General features: G+C 42.8%; 1 protein-coding gene across 1 annotated transcript in view; it reads left to right on the plus strand.

Annotated features, from left to right (window-relative positions):
• The window catches only part of rgs6 (regulator of G protein signaling 6), a 191,707-nt gene that overhangs the window by 114,372 nt on the left and 55,623 nt on the right, over positions 1 to 21,712 (plus strand). Inside the window, exon 12 of the mRNA XM_045721114.2 lies at positions 1,956 to 2,017. Coding sequence (XP_045577070.1) covers positions 1,956 to 2,017 — 62 coding nt within the window. The remainder of the gene's footprint in view (positions 1 to 1,955; positions 2,018 to 21,712) is intronic.

Below are 21,712 nucleotides of genomic sequence, written 5' to 3' on the forward strand. Positions count from 1 at the left end.
CTATTAGATGTTGGATGTTCTATTAGATGTTGGATGTTCTATTAGATGGTCTATTAGATGTTGGATGTTCTATTAGATGTTCTATTAGATGTTGGATGTTCTATTAGATGGTCTATTAGATGTTGGATGTTCTGTTAGATGTTTGGATGTTCTATTAGATGTTCTATTAGATGTTGGATGTTCTATTAGATGTTGGATGTTCTATTAGATGGTCTGTTAAATGTTGGATGTTCTATTAGATGGTCTATTGGATGTTGGATGTTCTATTAGATGGTCTATTGGATGTTGGATGTTCTATTAGATTTTGGATGTTCTATTAGATGGTCTATTAGATGTTGGATGTTCTATTAGATGGTCTATTAGATGTTGAATGTTCTATTAGATGGTCTATTAGATGTTGGATGTTCTATTAGATTTTGGATGTTCTATTAGATGGTCTATTAGATGTTGGATGTTCTGTTAGATGTTGTATGTTCTATTAGATGTTGGATGTTCTATTAGATGTTCTATTAGATGTTGGATGTTCTATTAGATGGTCTATTAGATGATGGATGTTCTATTAGATGTTGGATATTCTATTAGATGTTGGATGTTCTATTAGATGGTCTATTAGATGTTGGATGTTCTATTAGATGTTGGATGTTCTATTAGATGGTCTATTAGATGTTGGATGTTCTATTAGATGTTCTATTAGATGGTTGATGTTCTATTAGATGTTGGATGTTCTATTAGATGGTCTATTAGATGTTGGATGTTCTATTAGATGGTCTATTAGATGTTGGATGTTCTATTAGATGTTGGATGTTCTATTAGATGTTCTATTAGATGTTGGATGTTCTATTAGATGATGGATGTTCTATTAGATGGTCTATTAGATGTTGGATGTTCTATTAGATGTTGGATGTTCTATTAGATGGTCTATTAGATGCTGGATGTTCTATTAGATGTTGGATGTTCTATTAGATGTTCTATTAGATGTTAGATGTTCTATTAGATGTTCAATTAGATGTTTGATGTTCTATTATATGTTCTATTAGATGTTGGATGTTCTATTAGATGTTCTATTAGATGTTTGATGTTCTATTAGATGTTGGATGTTCTATTAGATGTTCTATTAGATGTTGGATGTTCTATTAGATGTTGGATGTTCTATTAGATGTTCAATTAGATGTTGGATGTTTCATTAGATGTTCTATTAGATGTTAGATGTTCTATTAGATGTTGGATGTTCTACTAGATGCTGGATCTTCTATTAGATGTTCTATTAGATGTTGGATGTTACATTAGATGTTCTATTAGATGTTCTATTAGATGTTGGATGTTCTATTAGATGTTGGGTGTTCTATTAGATGTTGGATATTCTATTTGATGGTTGATATTCTATTAGATTTTCGATGTTCTATTAGATGGTTGATGTTCTGTTAGATGTTGGATGTTCTATTAGATGTTCTATTAGATGTTGGATGTTCTATTAGATGATGGATGTTCTATTAGATGTTAGATGTTCTATTAGATGTTGGATGTTCTATTAGATGTTCTATTAGATGTTAGATGTTCTATTAGATGTTCTATTAGATGTTGGATGTTCTATTAGATGTTCTATTAGATGTTGGATGTTCTATTAGATGTTCTATTAGATGTTAGATGTTCTATTAGATGGTAGATGTTATATTAGAGATTCTATTAGATGTTAGATGTTATATTAGATGTTCTATTAGATGTTGGATGTTCTATTAGATGTTGGATGTTCTATTAGATGTTGGATGTTATTTTAGATGTTCTATTAGATGTTGGATGTGATATTAGATTTTCTATTAGATGTTGGATGTTCTATTATATGTTCTATTAGATTTTCTATTAGATGTTGGATGTTCTATTAGATCTATTAGAAACCAGTTTTAATCGTAATAATTGAATATTGATTTATATTGTTTCTCCTCCTCATCCCTGTTCAGATTGTGTTTCTTAACAGCCAGTTGGACCGACACTGTATGAAGGTTTCTAAAGTCGCTGAGAGGTAGGTATGAGCAAAGCTCCACCATCTCACCTCTAAAGCATATCCTTTCATAAAGCACTTTGACCTTGATAAATCAACACATACATATTGTATCAACCGGTGTGGAATTCCAGAGCTCTGAATAGAAGAAACCACCCCACTCCCTTCCTCTGCACACCTCCAACACAGTCTCTCTTGAGCCTTTGGCTCAGTAGCCTCACTAGCCCAGTCCACGCAGCTCTCCAGTTAATCATAGGTCTGCAGTGGAGTGTTGTTAGCTTACAGCACAAGCACAGAGACTGTGATTACTCCATCAGGTCGGCTGGTGGGTGACATTTGACCCTAGCCGTAGAGCTGGGGACGATTGGGGCTCAGCCTTAGGTAAGGTCAAGGGACAAGGTACAGGCTGAAGGGCAGCACTGAAGTGGTTTATGGATTTCGAAGGTGACCTTCTACCAGGGATTGTGTGTGTGTTTTCTAAGAATTCCTTAAAAGAGCTCATGGCCAGTGTCACTATGGTGATGCAGGTAGGGTGTTTGAAACTGGGTTTACACTGTGGTGGAAACTTCTGTTGGCTATCCAGTTCCCACCTAAACTACTGTTGGCTCACCAGTTTCCACCTAAACTACTGTTGGCTCACCAGTTTCCACCTAAACTACTGTTGGCTCACCAGTTTCCACCTAAACTACTGTTGGCTAACCAGTTTCCACCTAAACTACTGTTGGCTCACCAGTTTCCACCTAAACTACTGTTGACTCTCTAGTTTCCAGCTAAACTACTGTTGGCTCACCAGTTTCCACCTAAACTACTGTTGACTCTCTAGTTTCCACCTAAACTACTGTTGGCTCACCAGTTTCCACCTAAACTACTGTTGGTTCACCAGTTTCCACCTAAACTTCTGTTGGCTAACCAGTTTACAGCTAAACTACAGTTGACTCTCTAGTTTCCACCTAAACTACTGTTGGCTCACCAGTTTCCACCTAAACTACTGTTGGCTCACCAGTTTCCACCTAAACTTCTGTTGGCTAACCAGTTTCCACCTAAACTACTGTTGGCTCACCAGTTTCCACCTAAACTACTGTTGACTCTCTAGTTTCCAGCTAAACTACTGTTGGCTCACCAGTTTCCACCTAAACTACTGTTGGTTCACCAGTTTCCACCTAAACTACTGTTGGCTCACCAGTTTCCACCTAAACTACTGTTGACTCACCAGTTTCCAGCTAAACTACTGTTGGCTCACCAGTTTCCACCTAAACTACTGTTGGCTCACCAGTTTCCACCTAAACTACTGTTGACTCACCAGTTTCCACCTAAACTTCTGTTGGCTCACCAGTTTCCACCTAAACTACTGTTGACTCTCTAGTTTCCAGCTAAACTACTGTTGGCTCACCAGTTTCCACCTAAACTACTGTTGACTCTCTAGTTTCCAGCTAAACTACTGTTGGCTCACCAGTTTCAACCTAAACTACTGTTGACTCTCTAGTTTCCACCTAAACTACTGTTGGCTCACCAGTTTCCACCTAAACTACTGTTGACTCTCTAGTTTCCACCGAAACTACTGTTGGTTCACCAGTTTCCACCTAAACTACTGTTGGCTCACCAGTTTCCACCTAAACTACTGTTGGCTCACCAGTTTCTAGCTAAACTACTGTGGGTTCACCAGTTTCCACCTAAACTACTGTTGTCTCACCAGTTTCCAGCTAAACTACTGTTGGCTCACCAGTTTCCACCTAAACTACTGTTGGCTCACCAGTTTCCACCTAAACTACTGTTGGTTCACCAGTTTCCACCTAAACTACTGTTGGCTCACCAGTTTCCACCTAAACTACTGTTGACTCTCTAGTTTTCACCTAAACTACTGTTGGCTCACCAGTTTCCACCTAAACTACTGTTGACTCTCTAGTTTCCAGCTAAACTACTGTTGGCTCACCAGTTTCAAGCTAAACTACTGTTGGCTCACCAGTTTCCACCTAAACTACTGTTGGCTCACCAGTTTCCACCTAAACTACTGTTGGCTCACCAGTTTCCACCTAAACTACTGTTGACTCACCAGTTTCCACCTAAACTTCTGTTGGCTAACCAGTTTACAGCTAAACTACAGTTGACTCTCTAGTTTCCACCTAAACTACTATTGGCTCACCAGTTTCCACCTAAACTACTGTTGGCTCACCAGTTTCCAGCTAAACTACTGTGGGTTCACCAGTTTCCACCTAAACTACTGTTGGCTCACCAGTTTCCAGCTAAACTACTGTTGGCTCACCAGTTTCCACCTAAACTACTGTTGACTCACCAGTTTCCAGCTAAACTACTGTTGGCTCACCAGTTTCCACCTAAACTACTGTTGGCTCACCAGTTTCCACCTAAACTACTGTTGACTCACCAGTTTCCACCTAAACTTCTGTTGGCTCACCAGTTTCCACCTAAACTACTGTTGACTCTCTAGTTTCCAGCTAAACTACTGATGGCTCACCAGTTTCCACCTAAACTACTGTTGACTCTCTAGTTTCCAGCTAAACTACTGTTGGCTCACCAGTTTCAACCTAAACTACTGTTGACTCTCTAGTTTCCACCTAAACTACTGTTGGCTCACCAGTTTCCACCTAAACTACTGTTGACTCTCTAGTTTCCACCGAAACTACTGTTGGTTCACCAGTTTCCACCTAAACTACTGTTGGCTCACCAGTTTCCACCTAAACTACTGTTGGCTCACCAGTTTCTAGCTAAACTACTGTGGGTTCACCAGTTTCCACCTAAACTACTGTTGGCTCACCGGTTTCCAGCTAAACTACTGTTGGCTCACCAGTTTCCACCTAAACTACTGTTGGCTCACCAGTTTCCACCTAAACTACTGTTGGTTCACCAGTTCCCACCTAAACTACTGTTGGCTCACCAGTTTCCACCTAAACTACTGTTGACTCTCTAGTTTTCACCTAAACTACTGTTGGCTCACCAGTTTCCACCTAAACTACTGTTGACTCTCTAGTTTCCAGCTAAACTACTGTTGGCTCACCAGTTTCCACCTAAACTACTGTTGGCTCACCAGTTTCCACCTAAACTACTGTTGGCTCACCAGTTTCCACCTAAACTACTGTTGGCTCACCAGTTTCCACCTAAACTACTGTTGACTCACCAGTTTCCACCTAAACTTCTGTTGGCTAACCAGTTTACAGCTAAACTACAGTTGACTCTCTAGTTTCCACCTAAACTACTGTTGGCTCACCAGTTTCCACCTAAACTACTGTTGGCTCACCAGTTTCCACCTAAACTACTGTTGACTCACCAGTTTCCACCTAAACTTCTGTTGGCTAACCAGTTTCCACCTAAACTACTGTTGGCTCACCAGTTTCCACCTAAACTACTGTTGACTCTCTAGTTTCCAGCTAAAATACTGTTGGCTCACCAGTTTCCACCTAAACTACTGTTGACTCTCTAGTTTCCAGCTAAAATACTGTTGGCTCACCAGTTTCCACCTAAACTACTGTTGACTCTCTAGTTTCCACCTAAACTACTGTTGGCTCACCAGTCTCCACCTAAACTACTGTTGGCTCACCAGTTTCCACCTAAACTACTGTTGGCTCACCAGTTTCCACCTAAACTACTGTTGACTCACCAGTTTCCAGCTAAACTACTGTTGGCTCACCAGTTTCAACCTAAACTACTGTTGGCTCACCAGTTTCCACCTAAACTACTGTTAACTCTAGTTTCCACCTAAACTTCTGTTGGCTAACCAGTTTCCAGCTAAACTACTGTTGACTCTAGTTTACAGCTAAACTACTGTTGGCTCACCAGTTTCCACCTAAACTACTGTTGACTCTCTAGTTTCCAGCTAAACTACTGTTGGCTCACCAGTTTCCACCGAAACTACTGTTGGTTCACCAGTTTCCACCTAAATTACTGTTGGCTCACCAGTTTCCACCTAAACTACTGTTGGCTCACCAGTTTCCAGCTAAACTACTGTTGGCTCACCAGTTTCCACCTAAACTACTGTTGACTCTCTAGTTTCCAGCTAAACTACTGTTGGCTCACCAGTTTCCAGCTAAACTACTGTTGGCTCACCAGTTTCCACCTAAACTACTGTTGGCTCACCAGTTTCCACCTAAACTACTGTTGGCTCACCAGTTTCCACCTAAACTACTGTTGACTCACCAGTTTCCACCTAAACTTCTGTTGGCTAACCAGTTTACAGCTAAACTACAGTTGACTCTCTAGTTTCCACCTAAACTACTGTTGGCTCACCAGTTTCCACCTAAACTACTGTTGGCTCACCAGTTTCCACCTAAACTACTGTTGACTCACCAGTTTCCACCTAAACTTCTGTTGGCTAACCAGTTTCCACCTAAACTACTGTTGGCTCACCAGTTTCCACCTAAACTACTGTTGACTCTCTAGTTTCCAGCTAAAATACTGTTGGCTCACCAGTTTCCACCTAAACTACTGTTGACTCTCTAGTTTCCAGCTAAAATACTGTTGGCTCACCAGTTTCCACCTAAACTACTGTTGACTCTCTAGTTTCCACCTAAACTACTGTTGGCTCACCAGTCTCCACCTAAACTACTGTTGGCTCACCAGTTTCCACCTAAACTACTGTTGGCTCACCAGTTTCCACCTAAACTACTGTTGACTCACCAGTTTCCAGCTAAACTACTGTTGGCTCACCAGTTTCAACCTAAACTACTGTTGGCTCACCAGTTTCCACCTAAACTACTGTTAACTCTAGTTTCCACCTAAACTTCTGTTTGCTAACCAGTTTCCAGCTAAACTACTGTTGACTCTAGTTTACAGCTAAACTACTGTTGGCTCACCAGTTTCCACCTAAACTACTGTTGACTCTCTAGTTTCCAGCTAAACTACTGTTGGCTCACCAGTTTCCACCTAAACTACTGTTGACTCTCTAGTTTCCAGCTAACCTACTGTTGGCTCACCAGTTTCAACCTAAACTACTGTTGACTCTCTAGTTTCCACCTAAATGACTGTTGGCTCACCAGTTTCCACCTAAACTACTGTTGACTCTCTAGTTTCCACCTAAACTACTGTTGGCTCACCAGTTTCCACCTAAACTACTGTTGGTTCACCAGTTTCCACCGAAACTACTGTTGGTTCACCAGTTTCCACCTAAATTACTGTTGGCTCACCAGTTTCCACCTAAACTACTGTTGGCTCACCAGTTTCCAGCTAAACTACTGTGGGTTCACCAGTTTCCACCTAAACTACTGTTGGCTCACCAGTTTCCAGCTAAACTACTGTTGGCTCACCAGTTTCCACCTAAACTCCTGTTGGCTCACCAGTTTCCACCTAAACTACTGTTGGTTCACCAGTTTCCACCTAAACTACTGTTGACTCTCTAGTTTTCACCTAAACTACTGTTGGCTCACCAGTTTCCACCTAAACTACTGTTGACTCTCTAGTTTCCAGCTAAACTACTGTTGGCTCACCAGTTTCCACCTAAACTTCTGTTGGCTCACCAGTTTCCACCTAAACTACTGTTGGTTCACCAGTTTCCACCTAAACTACTGTTGGTTCACCAGTTCCCACCTCAACTACTGTTGGCTCACCAGTTTCCACCTAAACTACTGTTGGCTAACCATTTTCCAGCTAAACTACTGTTGGCTCACCAGTTTCCACCTAAACTACTGTTGGCTCACCAGTTTCCACCTAAACTACTGTTGACTCACCAGTTTCCACCTAAACTTCTGTTGGCTAACCAGTTTCCACCTAAACTACTGTTGGCTCACCAGTTTCCACCTAAACTACTGTTGACTCTCTAGTTTCCAGCTAAACTACTGTTGGCTCACCAGTTTCCAACTAAACTACTGTTGACTCTCTAGTTTCCACCTAAACTACTGTTGGGTCACCAGTTTCCACCTAAACTACTGTTGGTTCACCAGTTTCCACCTAAACTACTGTTGGCTCACCAGTTTCCACCTAAACTACTGTTGACTCACCAGTTTCCAGCTAAACTACTGTTGGCTCACCACTTTCCACCTAAACTACTGTTGGCTCACCAGTTTCCACCTAAACTACTATTGACTCTAGTTTCCACCTAAACTTCTGTTGGCTAACCAGTTTCCAGCTAAACTACTGTTGACTCTAGTTTACAGATAAACTACTGTTGGCTCACCAGTTTCCACCTAAACTACTGTTGACTCTCTAGTTTCCAGCTAAACTACTGTTGGCTCACCAGTTTCCACCTAAACTTCTGTTGGCTAACCAGTTTCCACCTAAACTACTGTTGGCTCACCAGTTTCCACCTAAACTACTGTTGACTCTCTAGTTTCCAGCTAAAATACTGTTGGCTCACCAGTTTCCACCTAAACTACTGTTGACTCTCTAGTTTCCACCTAAACTACTGTTGGCTCACCAGTCTCCACCTAAACTACTGTTGGCTCACCAGTTTCCACCTAAACTACTGTTGGCTCACCAGTTTCCACCTAAACTACTGTTGCCTCACCAGTTTCCAGCTAAACTACTGTTGGCTCACCAGTTTCAACCTAAACTACTGTTGGCTCACCAGTTTCCACCTAAACTACTGTTAACTCTAGTTTCCACCTAAACTTCTGTTGGCTAACCAGTTTCCAGCTAAACTACTGTTGACTCTAGTTTACAGCTAAACTACTGTTGGCTCACCAGTTTCCACCTAAACTACTGTTGACTCTCTAGTTTCCAGCTAAACTACTGTTGGCTCACCAGTTTCCACCTAAACTACTGTTGACTCTCTAGTTTCCAGCTAACCTACTGTTGGCTCACCAGTTTCAACCTAAACTACTGTTGACTCTCTAGTTTCCACCTAAACGACTGTTGGCTCACCAGTTTCCACCTAAACTACTGTTGACTCTCTAGTTTCCACCTAAACTACTGTTGGCTCACCAGTTTCCACCTAAACTACTGTTGGTTCACCAGTTTCCACCGAAACTACTGTTGGTTCACCAGTTTCCACCTAAATTACTGTTGGCTCACCAGTTTCCACCTAAACTACTGTTGGCTCACCAGTTTCCAGCTAAACTACTGTGGGTTCACCAGTTTCCACCTAAACTACTGTTGGCTCACCAGTTTCCAGCTAAACTACTGTTGGCTCACCAGTTTCCACCTAAACTCCTGTTGGCTCACCAGTTTCCACCTAAACTACTGTTGGTTCACCAGTTTCCACCTAAACTACTGTTGACTCTCTAGTTTTCACCTAAACTACTGTTGGCTCACCAGTTTCCACCTAAACTACTGTTGACTCTCTAGTTTCCAGCTAAACTACTGTTGGCTCACCAGTTTCCACCTAAACTCCTGTTGGCTCACCAGTTTCCACCTAAACTACTGTTGGTTCACCAGTTTCCACCTAAACTACTGTTGGTTCACCAGTTCCCACCTCAACTACTGTTGGCTCACCAGTTTCCACCTAAACTACTGTTGGCTAACCATTTTCCAGCTAAACTACTGTTGGCTCACCAGTTTCCACCTAAACTACTGTTGGCTCACCAGTTTCCACCTAAACTACTGTTGACTCACCAGTTTCCACCTAAACTTCTGTTGGCTAACCAGTTTCCACCTAAACTACTGTTGGCTCACCAGTTTCCACCTAAACTACTGTTGACTCTCTAGTTTCCTGCTAAACTACTGTTGGCTCACCAGTTTCCAACTAAACTACTGTTGACTCTCTAGTTTCCACCTAAACTACTGTTGGGTCACCAGTTTCCACCTAAACTACTGTTGGTTCACCAGTTTCCACCTAAACTACTGTTGGCTCACCAGTTTCCACCTAAACTACTGTTGACTCACCAGTTTCCAGCTAAACTACTGTTGGCTCACCACTTTCCACCTAAACTACTGTTGGCTCACCAGTTTCCACCTAAACTACTATTGACTCTAGTTTCCACCTAAACTTCTGTTGGCTAACCAGTTTCCAGCTAAACTACTGTTGACTCTAGTTTACAGATAAACTACTGTTGGCTCACCAGTTTCCACCTAAACTACTGTTGACTCTGTAGTTTCCAGCTAAACTACTGTTGGCTCACCAGTTTCCACCAAAACTACTGTTGGCTCACCAGTTTCAACCTAAACTACTGTTGACTCTCTAGTTTCCACCTAAACTACTGTTGGCTCACCAGTTTCCACCTAAACTACTGTTGACTCTCTAGTTTCCACCTAAACTACTGTTGGCTCACCAGTTTCCACCTAAACTACTGTTGGTTCACCAGTTTCCACTGAAACTACTGTTGGTTCACTAGTTTCCACCTAAACTACCGTTGGCTCACCAGTTTCCACCTAAACTACTGTTGGCTCACCAGTTTCCAGCTAAACTACTGTGGGTTCACCAGTTTCCACCTAAACTACTGTTGGCTCACCAGTTTCCAGCTAAACTACTGTTGGCTCACCAGTTTCCACCTAAACTACTGTTGGTTCACCAGTTTCCACCTAAACTACTGTTGGCTCACCAGTTTCCACCTAAACTACTGTTGACTCTCTAGTTTCCACCTAAACTTCTGTTGGCTAACCAGTTTACAGCTAAACTACAGTTGACTCTCTAGTTTCCACCTAAACTGCTGTTGGCTTACCAGTTTCCACCTAAACTACTGTTGGTTCACCAGTTTCCACCTAAACTACTGTTGGCTCACCAGTTTCCACCTAAACTACTGTTGACTCTCTAGTTTTCACCTAAACTTCTGTTGGCTAACCAGTTTACAGCTAAACTACAGTTGACTCTCTAGTTTCCACCTAAACTACTGTTGGCTTACCAGTTTCCACCTAAACTTCTGTTGGCTAACCAGTTTCCACCTAAACTACTGTTGGCTCACCAGTTTCCACCTAAACTACTGTTGACTCTCTAGTTTCCAGCTAAACTACTGTTGGCTCACCAGTTTCCACCTAAACTACTGTTGACTCTCTAGTTTCCACCTAAACTACTGTTGGTTCACCAGTTTCCACCTAAACTACTGTTGGTTCACCAGTTTCCACCTAAACTACTGTTGGCTCACCAGTTTCCACCTAAACTACTGTTGACTCACCAGTTTCCACCTAAACTACTGTTGGCTCACCAGTTTCCACCTAAACTACTGTTGGCTCACCAGTTTCCACCTAAACTACTGTTGACTCTAGTTTCCACCTAAACTTCTGTTGGCTAACCAGTTTCAGCTAAACTACTGTTGACTCTAGTTTACAGCTAAACTACTGTTGGCTCACCAGTTTCCACCTAAACTACTGTTGACTCTCTAGTTTCCAGCTAAACTACTGTTGGCTCACCAGTTTCCACCTAAACTACTGTTGACTCTCTAGTTTCCAGCTAAACTACTGTTGGCTCACCAGTTTCAACCTAAACTACTGTTGACTCTCTCGTTTCCACCTAAACTACTGTTGGCTCACCAGTTTCCACCTAAACTACTGTTGACTCTCTAGTTTCCACCTAAACTACTGTTGGCTCACCAGTTTCCACCTAAACTACTGTTGGTTCACCAGTTTCCACCGAAACTACTGTTGGTTCACCAGTTTCCACCTAAACTACTGTTGGCTCACCAGTTTCCCCCTAAACTACTGTTGGCTCACCAGTTTCCAGCTAAACTACTGTGGGTTCACTAGTTTCCACCTAAACTACTGTTGGCTCACCAGTTTCCAGCTAAACTACTGTTGGCCTACCAGTTTCCACCTAAACTACTGTTGGCTCACCAGTTTCCACCTAAACTACTGTTGGTTCACCAGTTTCCACCTAAACTACTGTTGGCTTACCAGTTTCCCCCTAAACTACTGTTGACTCTCTAGTTTTCACCTAAACTACTGTTGGCTCACCAGTTTCCACCTAAACTACTGTTGACTCTCTAGTTTCCAGCTAAACTACTGTTGGCTCACCAGTTTCCACCGAAACTGCTGTTGGTTCACTAGTTTCCACCTAAACTACTGTTGGCTCACCAGTTTCCACCTAAACTACTGTTGGCTCACCAGTTTCCAGCTAAACTACTGTGGGTTCACCAGTTTCCACCTAAACTACTGTTGGCTCACCAGTTTCCAGCTAAACTACTGTTGGCTCACCAGTTTCCACCTAAACTACTGTTGGCTCACCAGTTTCCACCTAAACTACTGTTGGTTCACCAGTTTCCACCTAAACTACTGTTGGCTCACCAGTTTCCACCTAAACTACTGTTGACTCTCTAGTTTTCACCTAAACTTCTGTTGGCTAACCAGTTTACAGCTAAACTACAGTTGACTCTCTAGTTTCCACCTAAACTACTGTTGGCTCACCAGTTTCCACCTAAACTACTGTTGACTCTCTAGTTTCCAGCTAAACTACTGTTGGCTCACCAGTTTCCACCTAAACTACTGTTGACTCTCTAGTTTCCACCTAAACTACTGTTGGTTCACCAGTTTCCACCTAAACTACTGTTGGTTCACCAGTTTCCACCTAAACTACTGTTGGCTCACCAGTTTCCACCTAAACTACTGTTGACTCACCAGTTTCCAGCTAAACTACTGTTGGCTCACCAGTTTCCACCTAAACTACTGTTGGTTCACCAGTTCCCACCTAAACTACTGTTGGCTCACCAGTTTCCACCTAAACTACTGTTGACTCTCTAGTTTTCACCTAAACTACTGTTGGCTCACCAGTTTCCACCTAAACTACTGTTGACTCTCTAGTTTCCAGCTAAACTACTGTTGGCTCACCAGTTTCCAGCTAAACTACTGTTGGCTCACCAGTTTCCACCTAAACTACTGTTGGCTCACCAGTTTCCACCTAAACTACTGTTGGCTCACCAGTTTCCACCTAAACTACTGTTGACTCACCAGTTTCCACCTAAACTTCTGTTGGCTAACCAGTTTACAGCTAAACTACAGTTGACTCTCTAGTTTCCACCTAAACTACTGTTGGCTCACCAGTTTCCACCTAAACTACTGTTGGCTCACCAGTTTCCACCTAAACTACTGTTGACTCACCAGTTTCCACCTAAACTTCTGTTGGCTAACCAGTTTCCACCTAAACTACTGTTGGCTCACCAGTTTCCACCTAAACTACTGTTGACTCTCTAGTTTCCAGCTAAAATACTGTTGGCTCACCAGTTTCCACCTAAACTACTGTTGACTCTCTAGTTTCCAGCTAAAATACTGTTGGCTCACCAGTTTCCACCTAAACTACTGTTGACTCTCTAGTTTCCACCTAAACTACTGTTGGCTCACCAGTCTCCACCTAAACTACTGTTGGCTCACCAGTTTCCACCTAAACTACTGTTGGCTCACCAGTTTCCACCTAAACTACTGTTGACTCACCAGTTTCCAGCTAAACTACTGTTGGCTCACCAGTTTCAACCTAAACTACTGTTGGCTCACCAGTTTCCACCTAAACTACTGTTAACTCTAGTTTCCACCTAAACTTCTGTTGGCTAACCAGTTTCCAGCTAAACTACTGTTGACTCTAGTTTACAGCTAAACTACTGTTGGCTCACCAGTTTCCACCTAAACTACTGTTGACTCTCTAGTTTCCAGCTAAACTACTGTTGGCTCACCAGTTTCCACCGAAACTACTGTTGGTTCACCAGTTTCCACCTAAATTACTGTTGGCTCACCAGTTTCCACCTAAACTACTGTTGGCTCACCAGTTTCCAGCTAAACTACTGTTGGCTCACCAGTTTCCACCTAAACTACTGTTGACTCTCTAGTTTCCAGCTAAACTACTGTTGGCTCACCAGTTTCCAGCTAAACTACTGTTGGCTCACCAGTTTCCACCTAAACTACTGTTGGCTCACCAGTTTCCACCTAAACTACTGTTGGCTCACCAGTTTCCACCTAAACTACTGTTGACTCACCAGTTTCCACCTAAACTTCTGTTGGCTAACCAGTTTACAGCTAAACTACAGTTGACTCTCTAGTTTCCACCTAAACTACTGTTGGCTCACCAGTTTCCACCTAAACTACTGTTGGCTCACCAGTTTCCACCTAAACTACTGTTGACTCACCAGTTTCCACCTAAACTTCTGTTGGCTAACCAGTTTCCACCTAAACTACTGTTGGCTCACCAGTTTCCACCTAAACTACTGTTGACTCTCTAGTTTCCAGCTAAAATACTGTTGGCTCACCAGTTTCCACCTAAACTACTGTTGACTCTCTAGTTTCCAGCTAAAATACTGTTGGCTCACCAGTTTCCACCTAAACTACTGTTGACTCTCTAGTTTCCACCTAAACTACTGTTGGCTCACCAGTCTCCACCTAAACTACTGTTGGCTCACCAGTTTCCACCTAAACTACTGTTGGCTCACCAGTTTCCACCTAAACTACTGTTGACTCACCAGTTTCCAGCTAAACTACTGTTGGCTCACCAGTTTCAACCTAAACTACTGTTGGCTCACCAGTTTCCACCTAAACTACTGTTAACTCTAGTTTCCACCTAAACTTCTGTTTGCTAACCAGTTTCCAGCTAAACTACTGTTGACTCTAGTTTACAGCTAAACTACTGTTGGCTCACCAGTTTCCACCTAAACTACTGTTGACTCTCTAGTTTCCAGCTAAACTACTGTTGGCTCACCAGTTTCCACCTAAACTACTGTTGACTCTCTAGTTTCCAGCTAACCTACTGTTGGCTCACCAGTTTCAACCTAAACTACTGTTGACTCTCTAGTTTCCACCTAAACGACTGTTGGCTCACCAGTTTCCACCTAAACTACTGTTGACTCTCTAGTTTCCACCTAAACTACTGTTGGCTCACCAGTTTCCACCTAAACTACTGTTGGTTCACCAGTTTCCACCGAAACTACTGTTGGTTCACCAGTTTCCACCTAAATTACTGTTGGCTCACCAGTTTCCACCTAAACTACTGTTGGCTCACCAGTTTCCAGCTAAACTACTGTGGGTTCACCAGTTTCCACCTAAACTACTGTTGGCTCACCAGTTTCCAGCTAAACTACTGTTGGCTCACCAGTTTCCACCTAAACTCCTGTTGGCTCACCAGTTTCCACCTAAACTACTGTTGGTTCACCAGTTTCCACCTAAACTACTGTTGACTCTCTAGTTTTCACCTAAACTACTGTTGGCTCACCAGTTTCCACCTAAACTACTGTTGACTCTCTAGTTTCCAGCTAAACTACTGTTGGCTCACCAGTTTCCACCTAAACTTCTGTTGGCTCACCAGTTTCCACCTAAACTACTGTTGGTTCACCAGTTTCCACCTAAACTACTGTTGGTTCACCAGTTCCCACCTCAACTACTGTTGGCTCACCAGTTTCCACCTAAACTACTGTTGGCTAACCATTTTCCAGCTAAACTACTGTTGGCTCACCAGTTTCCACCTAAACTACTGTTGGCTCACCAGTTTCCACCTAAACTACTGTTGACTCACCAGTTTCCACCTAAACTTCTGTTGGCTAACCAGTTTCCACCTAAACTACTGTTGGCTCACCAGTTTCCACCTAAACTACTGTTGACTCTCTAGTTTCCAGCTAAACTACTGTTGGCTCACCAGTTTCCAACTAAACTACTGTTGACTCTCTAGTTTCCACCTAAACTACTGTTGGGTCACCAGTTTCCACCTAAACTACTGTTGGTTCACCAGTTTCCACCTAAACTACTGTTGGCTCACCAGTTTCCACCTAAACTACTGTTGACTCACCAGTTTCCAGCTAAACTACTGTTGGCTCACCACTTTCCACCTAAACTACTGTTGGCTCACCAGTTTCCACCTAAACTACTATTGACTCTAGTTTCCACCTAAACTTCTGTTGGCTAACCAGTTTCCAGCTAAACTACTGTTGACTCTAGTTTACAGATAAACTACTGTTGGCTCACCAGTTTCCACCTAAACTACTGTTGACTCTCTAGTTTCCAGCTAAACTACTGTTGGCTCACCAGTTTCCACCTAAACTTCTGTTGGCTAACCAGTTTCCACCTAAACTACTGTTGGCTCACCAGTTTCCACCTAAACTACTGTTGACTCTCTAGTTTCCAGCTAAAATACTGTTGGCTCACCAGTTTCCACCTAAACTACTGTTGACTCTCTAGTTTCCACCTAAACTACTGTTGGCTCACCAGTCTCCACCTAAACTACTGTTGGCTCACCAGTTTCCACCTAAACTACTGTTGGCTCACCAGTTTCCACCTAAACTACTGTTGCCTCACCAGTTTCCAGCTAAACTACTGTTGGCTCACCAGTTTCAACCTAAACTACTGTTGGCTCACCAGTTTCCACCTAAACTACTGTTAACTCTAGTTTCCACCTAAACTTCTGTTGGCTAACCAGTTTCCAGCTAAACTACTGTTGACTCTAGTTTACAGCTAAACTACTGTTGGCTCACCAGTTTCCACCTAAACTACTGTTGACTCTCTAGTTTCCAGCTAAACTACTGTTGGCTCACCAGTTTCCACCTAAACTACTGTTGACTCTCTAGTTTCCAGCTAACCTACTGTTGGCTCACCAGTTTCAACCTAAACTACTGTTGACTCTCTAGTTTCCACCTAAACGACTGTTGGCTCACCAGTTTCCACCTAAACTACTGTTGACTCTCTAGTTTCCACCTAAACTACTGTTGGCTCACCAGTTTCCACCTAAACTACTGTTGGTTCACCAGTTTCCACCGAAACTACTGTTGGTTCACCAGTTTCCACCTAAATTACTGTTGGCTCACCAGTTTCCACCTAAACTACTGTTGGCTCACCAGTTTCCAGCTAAACTACTGTGGGTTCACCAGTTTCCACCTAAACTACTGTTGGCTCACCAGTTTCCAGCTAAACTACTGTTGGCTCACCAGTTTCCACCTAAACTCCTGTTGGCTCACCAGTTTCCACCTAAACTACTGTTGGTTCACCAGTTTCCACCTAAACTACTGTTGACTCTCTAGTTTTCACCTAAACTACTGTTGGCTCACCAGTTTCCACCTAAACTACTGTTGACTCTCTAGTTTCCAGCTAAACTACTGTTGGCTCACCAGTTTCCACCTAAACTCCTGTTGGCTCACCAGTTTCCACCTAAACTACTGTTGGTTCACCAGTTTCCACCTAAACTACTGTTGGTTCACCAGTTCCCACCTCAACTACTGTTGGCTCACCAGTTTCCACCTAAACTACTGTTGGCTAACCATTTTCCAGCTAAACTACTGTTGGCTCACCAGTTTCCACCTAAACTACTGTTGGCTCACCAGTTTCCACCTAAACTACTGTTGACTCACCAGTTTCCACCTAAACTTCTGTTGGCTAACCAGTTTCCACCTAAACTACTGTTGGCTCACCAGTTTCCACCTAAACTACTGTTGACTCTCTAGTTTCCTGCTAAACTACTGTTGGCTCACCAGTTTCCAACTAAACTACTGTTGACTCTCTAGTTTCCACCTAAACTACTGTTGGGTCACCAGTTTCCACCTAAACTACTGTTGGTTCACCAGTTTCCACCTAAACTACTGTTGGCTCACCAGTTTCCACCTAAACTACTGTTGACTCACCAGTTTCCAGCTAAACTACTGTTGGCTCACCACTTTCCACCTAAACTACTGTTGGCTCACCAGTTTCCACCTAAACTACTATTGACTCTAGTTTCCACCTAAACTTCTGTTGGCTAACCAGTTTCCAGCTAAACTACTGTTGACTCTAGTTTACAGATAAACTACTGTTGGCTCACCAGTTTCCACCTAAACTACTGTTGACTCTGTAGTTTCCAGCTAAACTACTGTTGGCTCACCAGTTTCCACCAAAACTACTGTTGGCTCACCAGTTTCAACCTAAACTACTGTTGACTCTCTAGTTTCCACCTAAACTACTGTTGGCTCACCAGTTTCCACCTAAACTACTGTTGACTCTCTAGTTTCCACCTAAACTACTGTTGGCTCACCAGTTTCCACCTAAACTACTGTTGGTTCACCAGTTTCCACTGAAACTACTGTTGGTTCACTAGTTTCCACCTAAACTACCGTTGGCTCACCAGTTTCCACCTAAACTACTGTTGGCTCACCAGTTTCCAGCTAAACTACTGTGGGTTCACCAGTTTCCACCTAAACTACTGTTGGCTCACCAGTTTCCAGCTAAACTACTGTTGGCTCACCAGTTTCCACCTAAACTACTGTTGGTTCACCAGTTTCCACCTAAACTACTGTTGGCTCACCAGTTTCCACCTAAACTACTGTTGACTCTCTAGTTTCCACCTAAACTTCTGTTGGCTAACCAGTTTACAGCTAAACTACAGTTGACTCTCTAGTTTCCACCTAAACTGCTGTTGGCTTACCAGTTTCCACCTAAACTACTGTTGGTTCACCAGTTTCCACCTAAACTACTGTTGGCTCACCAGTTTCCACCTAAACTACTGTTGACTCTCTAGTTTTCACCTAAACTTCTGTTGGCTAACCAGTTTACAGCTAAACTACAGTTGACTCTCTAGTTTCCACCTAAACTACTGTTGGCTTACCAGTTTCCACCTAAACTTCTGTTGGCTAACCAGTTTCCACCTAAACTACTGTTGGCTCACCAGTTTCCAGCTAAACTACTGTTGGCTCACCAGTTTCCACCTAAACTACTGTTGGCTCACCAGTTTCCACCTAAACTACTGTTGGTTCACCAGTTTCCACCTAAACTACTGTTGGCTCACCAGTTTCCACCTAAACTACTGTTGACTCTCTAGTTTTCACCTAAACTTCTGTTGGCTAACCAGTTTACAGCTAAACTACAGTTGACTCTCTAGTTTCCACCTAAACTACTGTTGGCTCACCAGTTTCCACCTAAACTACTGTTGACTCTCTAGTTTCCAGCTAAACTACTGTTGGCTCACCAGTTTCCACCTAAACTACTGTTGACTCTCTAGTTTCCACCTAAACTACTGTTGGTTCACCAGTTTCCACCTAAACTACTGTTGGTTCACCAGTTTCCACCTAAACTACTGTTGGCTCACCAGTTTCCACCTAAACTACTGTTGACTCACCAGTTTCCAGCTAAACTACTGTTGGCTCACCAGTTTCCACCTAAACTACTGTTGGCTCACCAGTTTCCACCTAAACTACTGTTGACTCTAGTTTCCACCTAAACTTCTGTTGGCTAACCAGTTTCAGTTAAACTACTGTTGACTCTAGTTTACAGCTAAACTACTGTTGGCTCACCAGTTTCCACCTAAACTACTGTTGACTCTCTAGTTTCCAGCTAAACTACTGTTGGCTCACCAGTTTCCACCTAAACTACTGTTGACTCTCTAGTTTCCAGCTAAACTACTGTTGGCTCACCAGTTTCAACCTAAACTACTGTTGACTCTCTCGTTTCCACCTAAACTACTGTTGGCTCACCAGTTTCCACCTAAACTACTGTTGACTCTCTAGTTTCCACCTAAACTACTGTTGGCTCACCAGTTTCCACCTAAACTACTGTTGGTTCACCAGTTTCCACCGAAACTACTGTTGGTTCACCAGTTTCCACCTAAACTACTGTTGGCTCACCAGTTTCCCCCTAAACTACTGTTGGCTCACCAGTTTCCAGCTAAACTACTGTGGGTTCACTAGTTTCCACCTAAACTACTGTTGGCTCACCAGTTTCCAGCTAAACTACTGTTGGCCTACCAGTTTCCACCTAAACTACTGTTGGCTCACCAGTTTCCACCTAAACTACTGTTGGTTCACCAGTTTCCACCTAAACTACTGTTGGCTTACCAGTTTCCCCCTAAACTACTGTTGACTCTCTAGTTTTCACCTAAACTACTGTTGGCTCACCAGTTTCCACCTAAACTACTGTTGACTCTCTAGTTTCCAGCTAAACTACTGTTGGCTCACCAGTTTCCACCGAAACTGCTGTTGGTTCACTAGTTTCCACCTAAACTACTGTTGGCTCACCAGTTTCCACCTAAACTACTGTTGGCTCACCAGTTTCCAGCTAAACTATTGTGGGTTCACCAGTTTCCACCTAAACTACTGTTGGCTCACCAGTTTCCAGCTAAACTACTGTTGGCTCACCAGTTTCCACCTAAACTACTGTTGGCTCACCAGTTTCCACCTAAACTACTGTTGGTTCACCAGTTTCCACCTAAACTACTGTTGGCTCACCAGTTTCCACCTAAACTACTGTTGACTCTCTAGTTTTCACCTAAACTTCTGTTGGCTAACCAGTTTACAGCTAAACTACAGTTGACTCTCTAGTTTCCACCTAAACTACTGTTGGCTTACCAGTTTCCACCTAAACTTCTGTTGGCTAACCAGTTTCCACCTAAACTACTGTTGGCTCACCAGTTTCCACCTAAACTACTGTTGACTCTCTAGTTTCCAGCTAAACTACTGTTGGCTCACCAGTTTCCACCTAAACTACTGTTGACTCTCTAGTTTCCACCTAAACTACTGTTGGTTCACCAGTTTCCACCTAAACTACTGTTGGTTCACCAGTTTCCACCTAAACTACTGTTGGCTCACCAGTTTCCACCTAAACTACTGTTGACTCACCAGTTTCCAGCTAAACTACTGTTGGCTCACCAGTTTCCACCTAAACTACTGTTGGCTCACCAGTTTCCACCTAAACTACTGTTGACTCTAGTTTCCACCTAAACTTCAGTTGGCTAACCAGTTTCAGCTAAACTACTGTTGACTCTAGTTTACAGCTAAACTACTGTTGGCTCACCAGTTTCCACCTAAACTACTGTTGACTCTCTAGTTTCCAGCTAAACTACTGTTGGCTCACCAGTTTCCACCTAAACTACTGTTGACTCTCTAGTTTCCAGCTAAACTACTGTTGGCTCACCAGTTTCAACCTAAACTACTGTTGACTCTCTCGTTTCCACCTAAACTACTGTTGGCTCACCAGTTTCCACCTAAACTACTGTTGACTCTCTAGTTTCCACCTAAACTACTGTTGGCTCACCAGTTTCCACCTAAACTACTCTTGGTTCACCAGTTTCCACCGAAACTACTGTTGGTTCACCAGTTTCCACCTAAACTACTGTTGGCTCACCAGTTTCCCCTTAAACTACTGTTGGCTCACCAGTTTCCAGCTAAACTACTGTGGGTTCACTAGTTTCCACCTAAACTACTGTTGGCTCACCAGTTTCCAGCTAAACTACTGTTGGCCTACCAGTTTCCACCTAAACTACTGTTGGCTCACCAGTTTCCACCTAAACTACTGTTGGTTCACCAGTTTCCACCTAAACTACTGTTGGCTTACCAGTTTCCCCCTAAACTACTGTTGACTCTCTAGTTTTCACCTAAACTACTGTTGGCTCACCAGTTTCCACCTAAACTACTGTTGACTCTCTAGTTTCCAGCTAAACTACTGTTGGCTCACCAGTTTCCACCGAAACTGCTGTTGGTTCACTAGTTTCCACCTAAACTACTGTTGGCTCACCAGTTTCCACCTAAACTACTGTTGGCTCACCAGTTTCCAGCTAAACTACTGTGGGTTCACCAGTTTCCACCTAAACTACTGTTGGCTCACCAGTTTCCAGCTAAACTACTGTTGGCTCACCAGTTTCCAACTAAACTACTGTTGGCTCACCAGTTTCCACCTAAACTACTGTTGGTTCACCAGTTTCCACCTAAACTACTGTTGGCTCACCAGTTTCCACCTAAACTACTGTTGACTCTCTAGTTTTCACCTAAACTTCTGTTGGCTAACCAGTTTACAGCTAAACTACAGTTGACTCTCTAGTTTCCACCTAAACTACTGTTGGCTTACCAGTTTCCACCTAAACTACTGTTGGCTCACCAGTTTCCACCTAAACTACTGTTGACTCACCAGTTTCCACCTAAACTTCTGTTGGCTAACCAGTTTCCACCTAAACTACTGTTGGCTCACCAGTTTCCACCTAAACTACTG

This window comes from Salmo salar, chromosome 06 (genome assembly GCF_965601325.2).
Source record: "Salmo salar chromosome 06, fSalSal1, whole genome shotgun sequence".
Taxonomy (NCBI): Eukaryota; Metazoa; Chordata; class Actinopteri; order Salmoniformes; family Salmonidae; genus Salmo; species Salmo salar.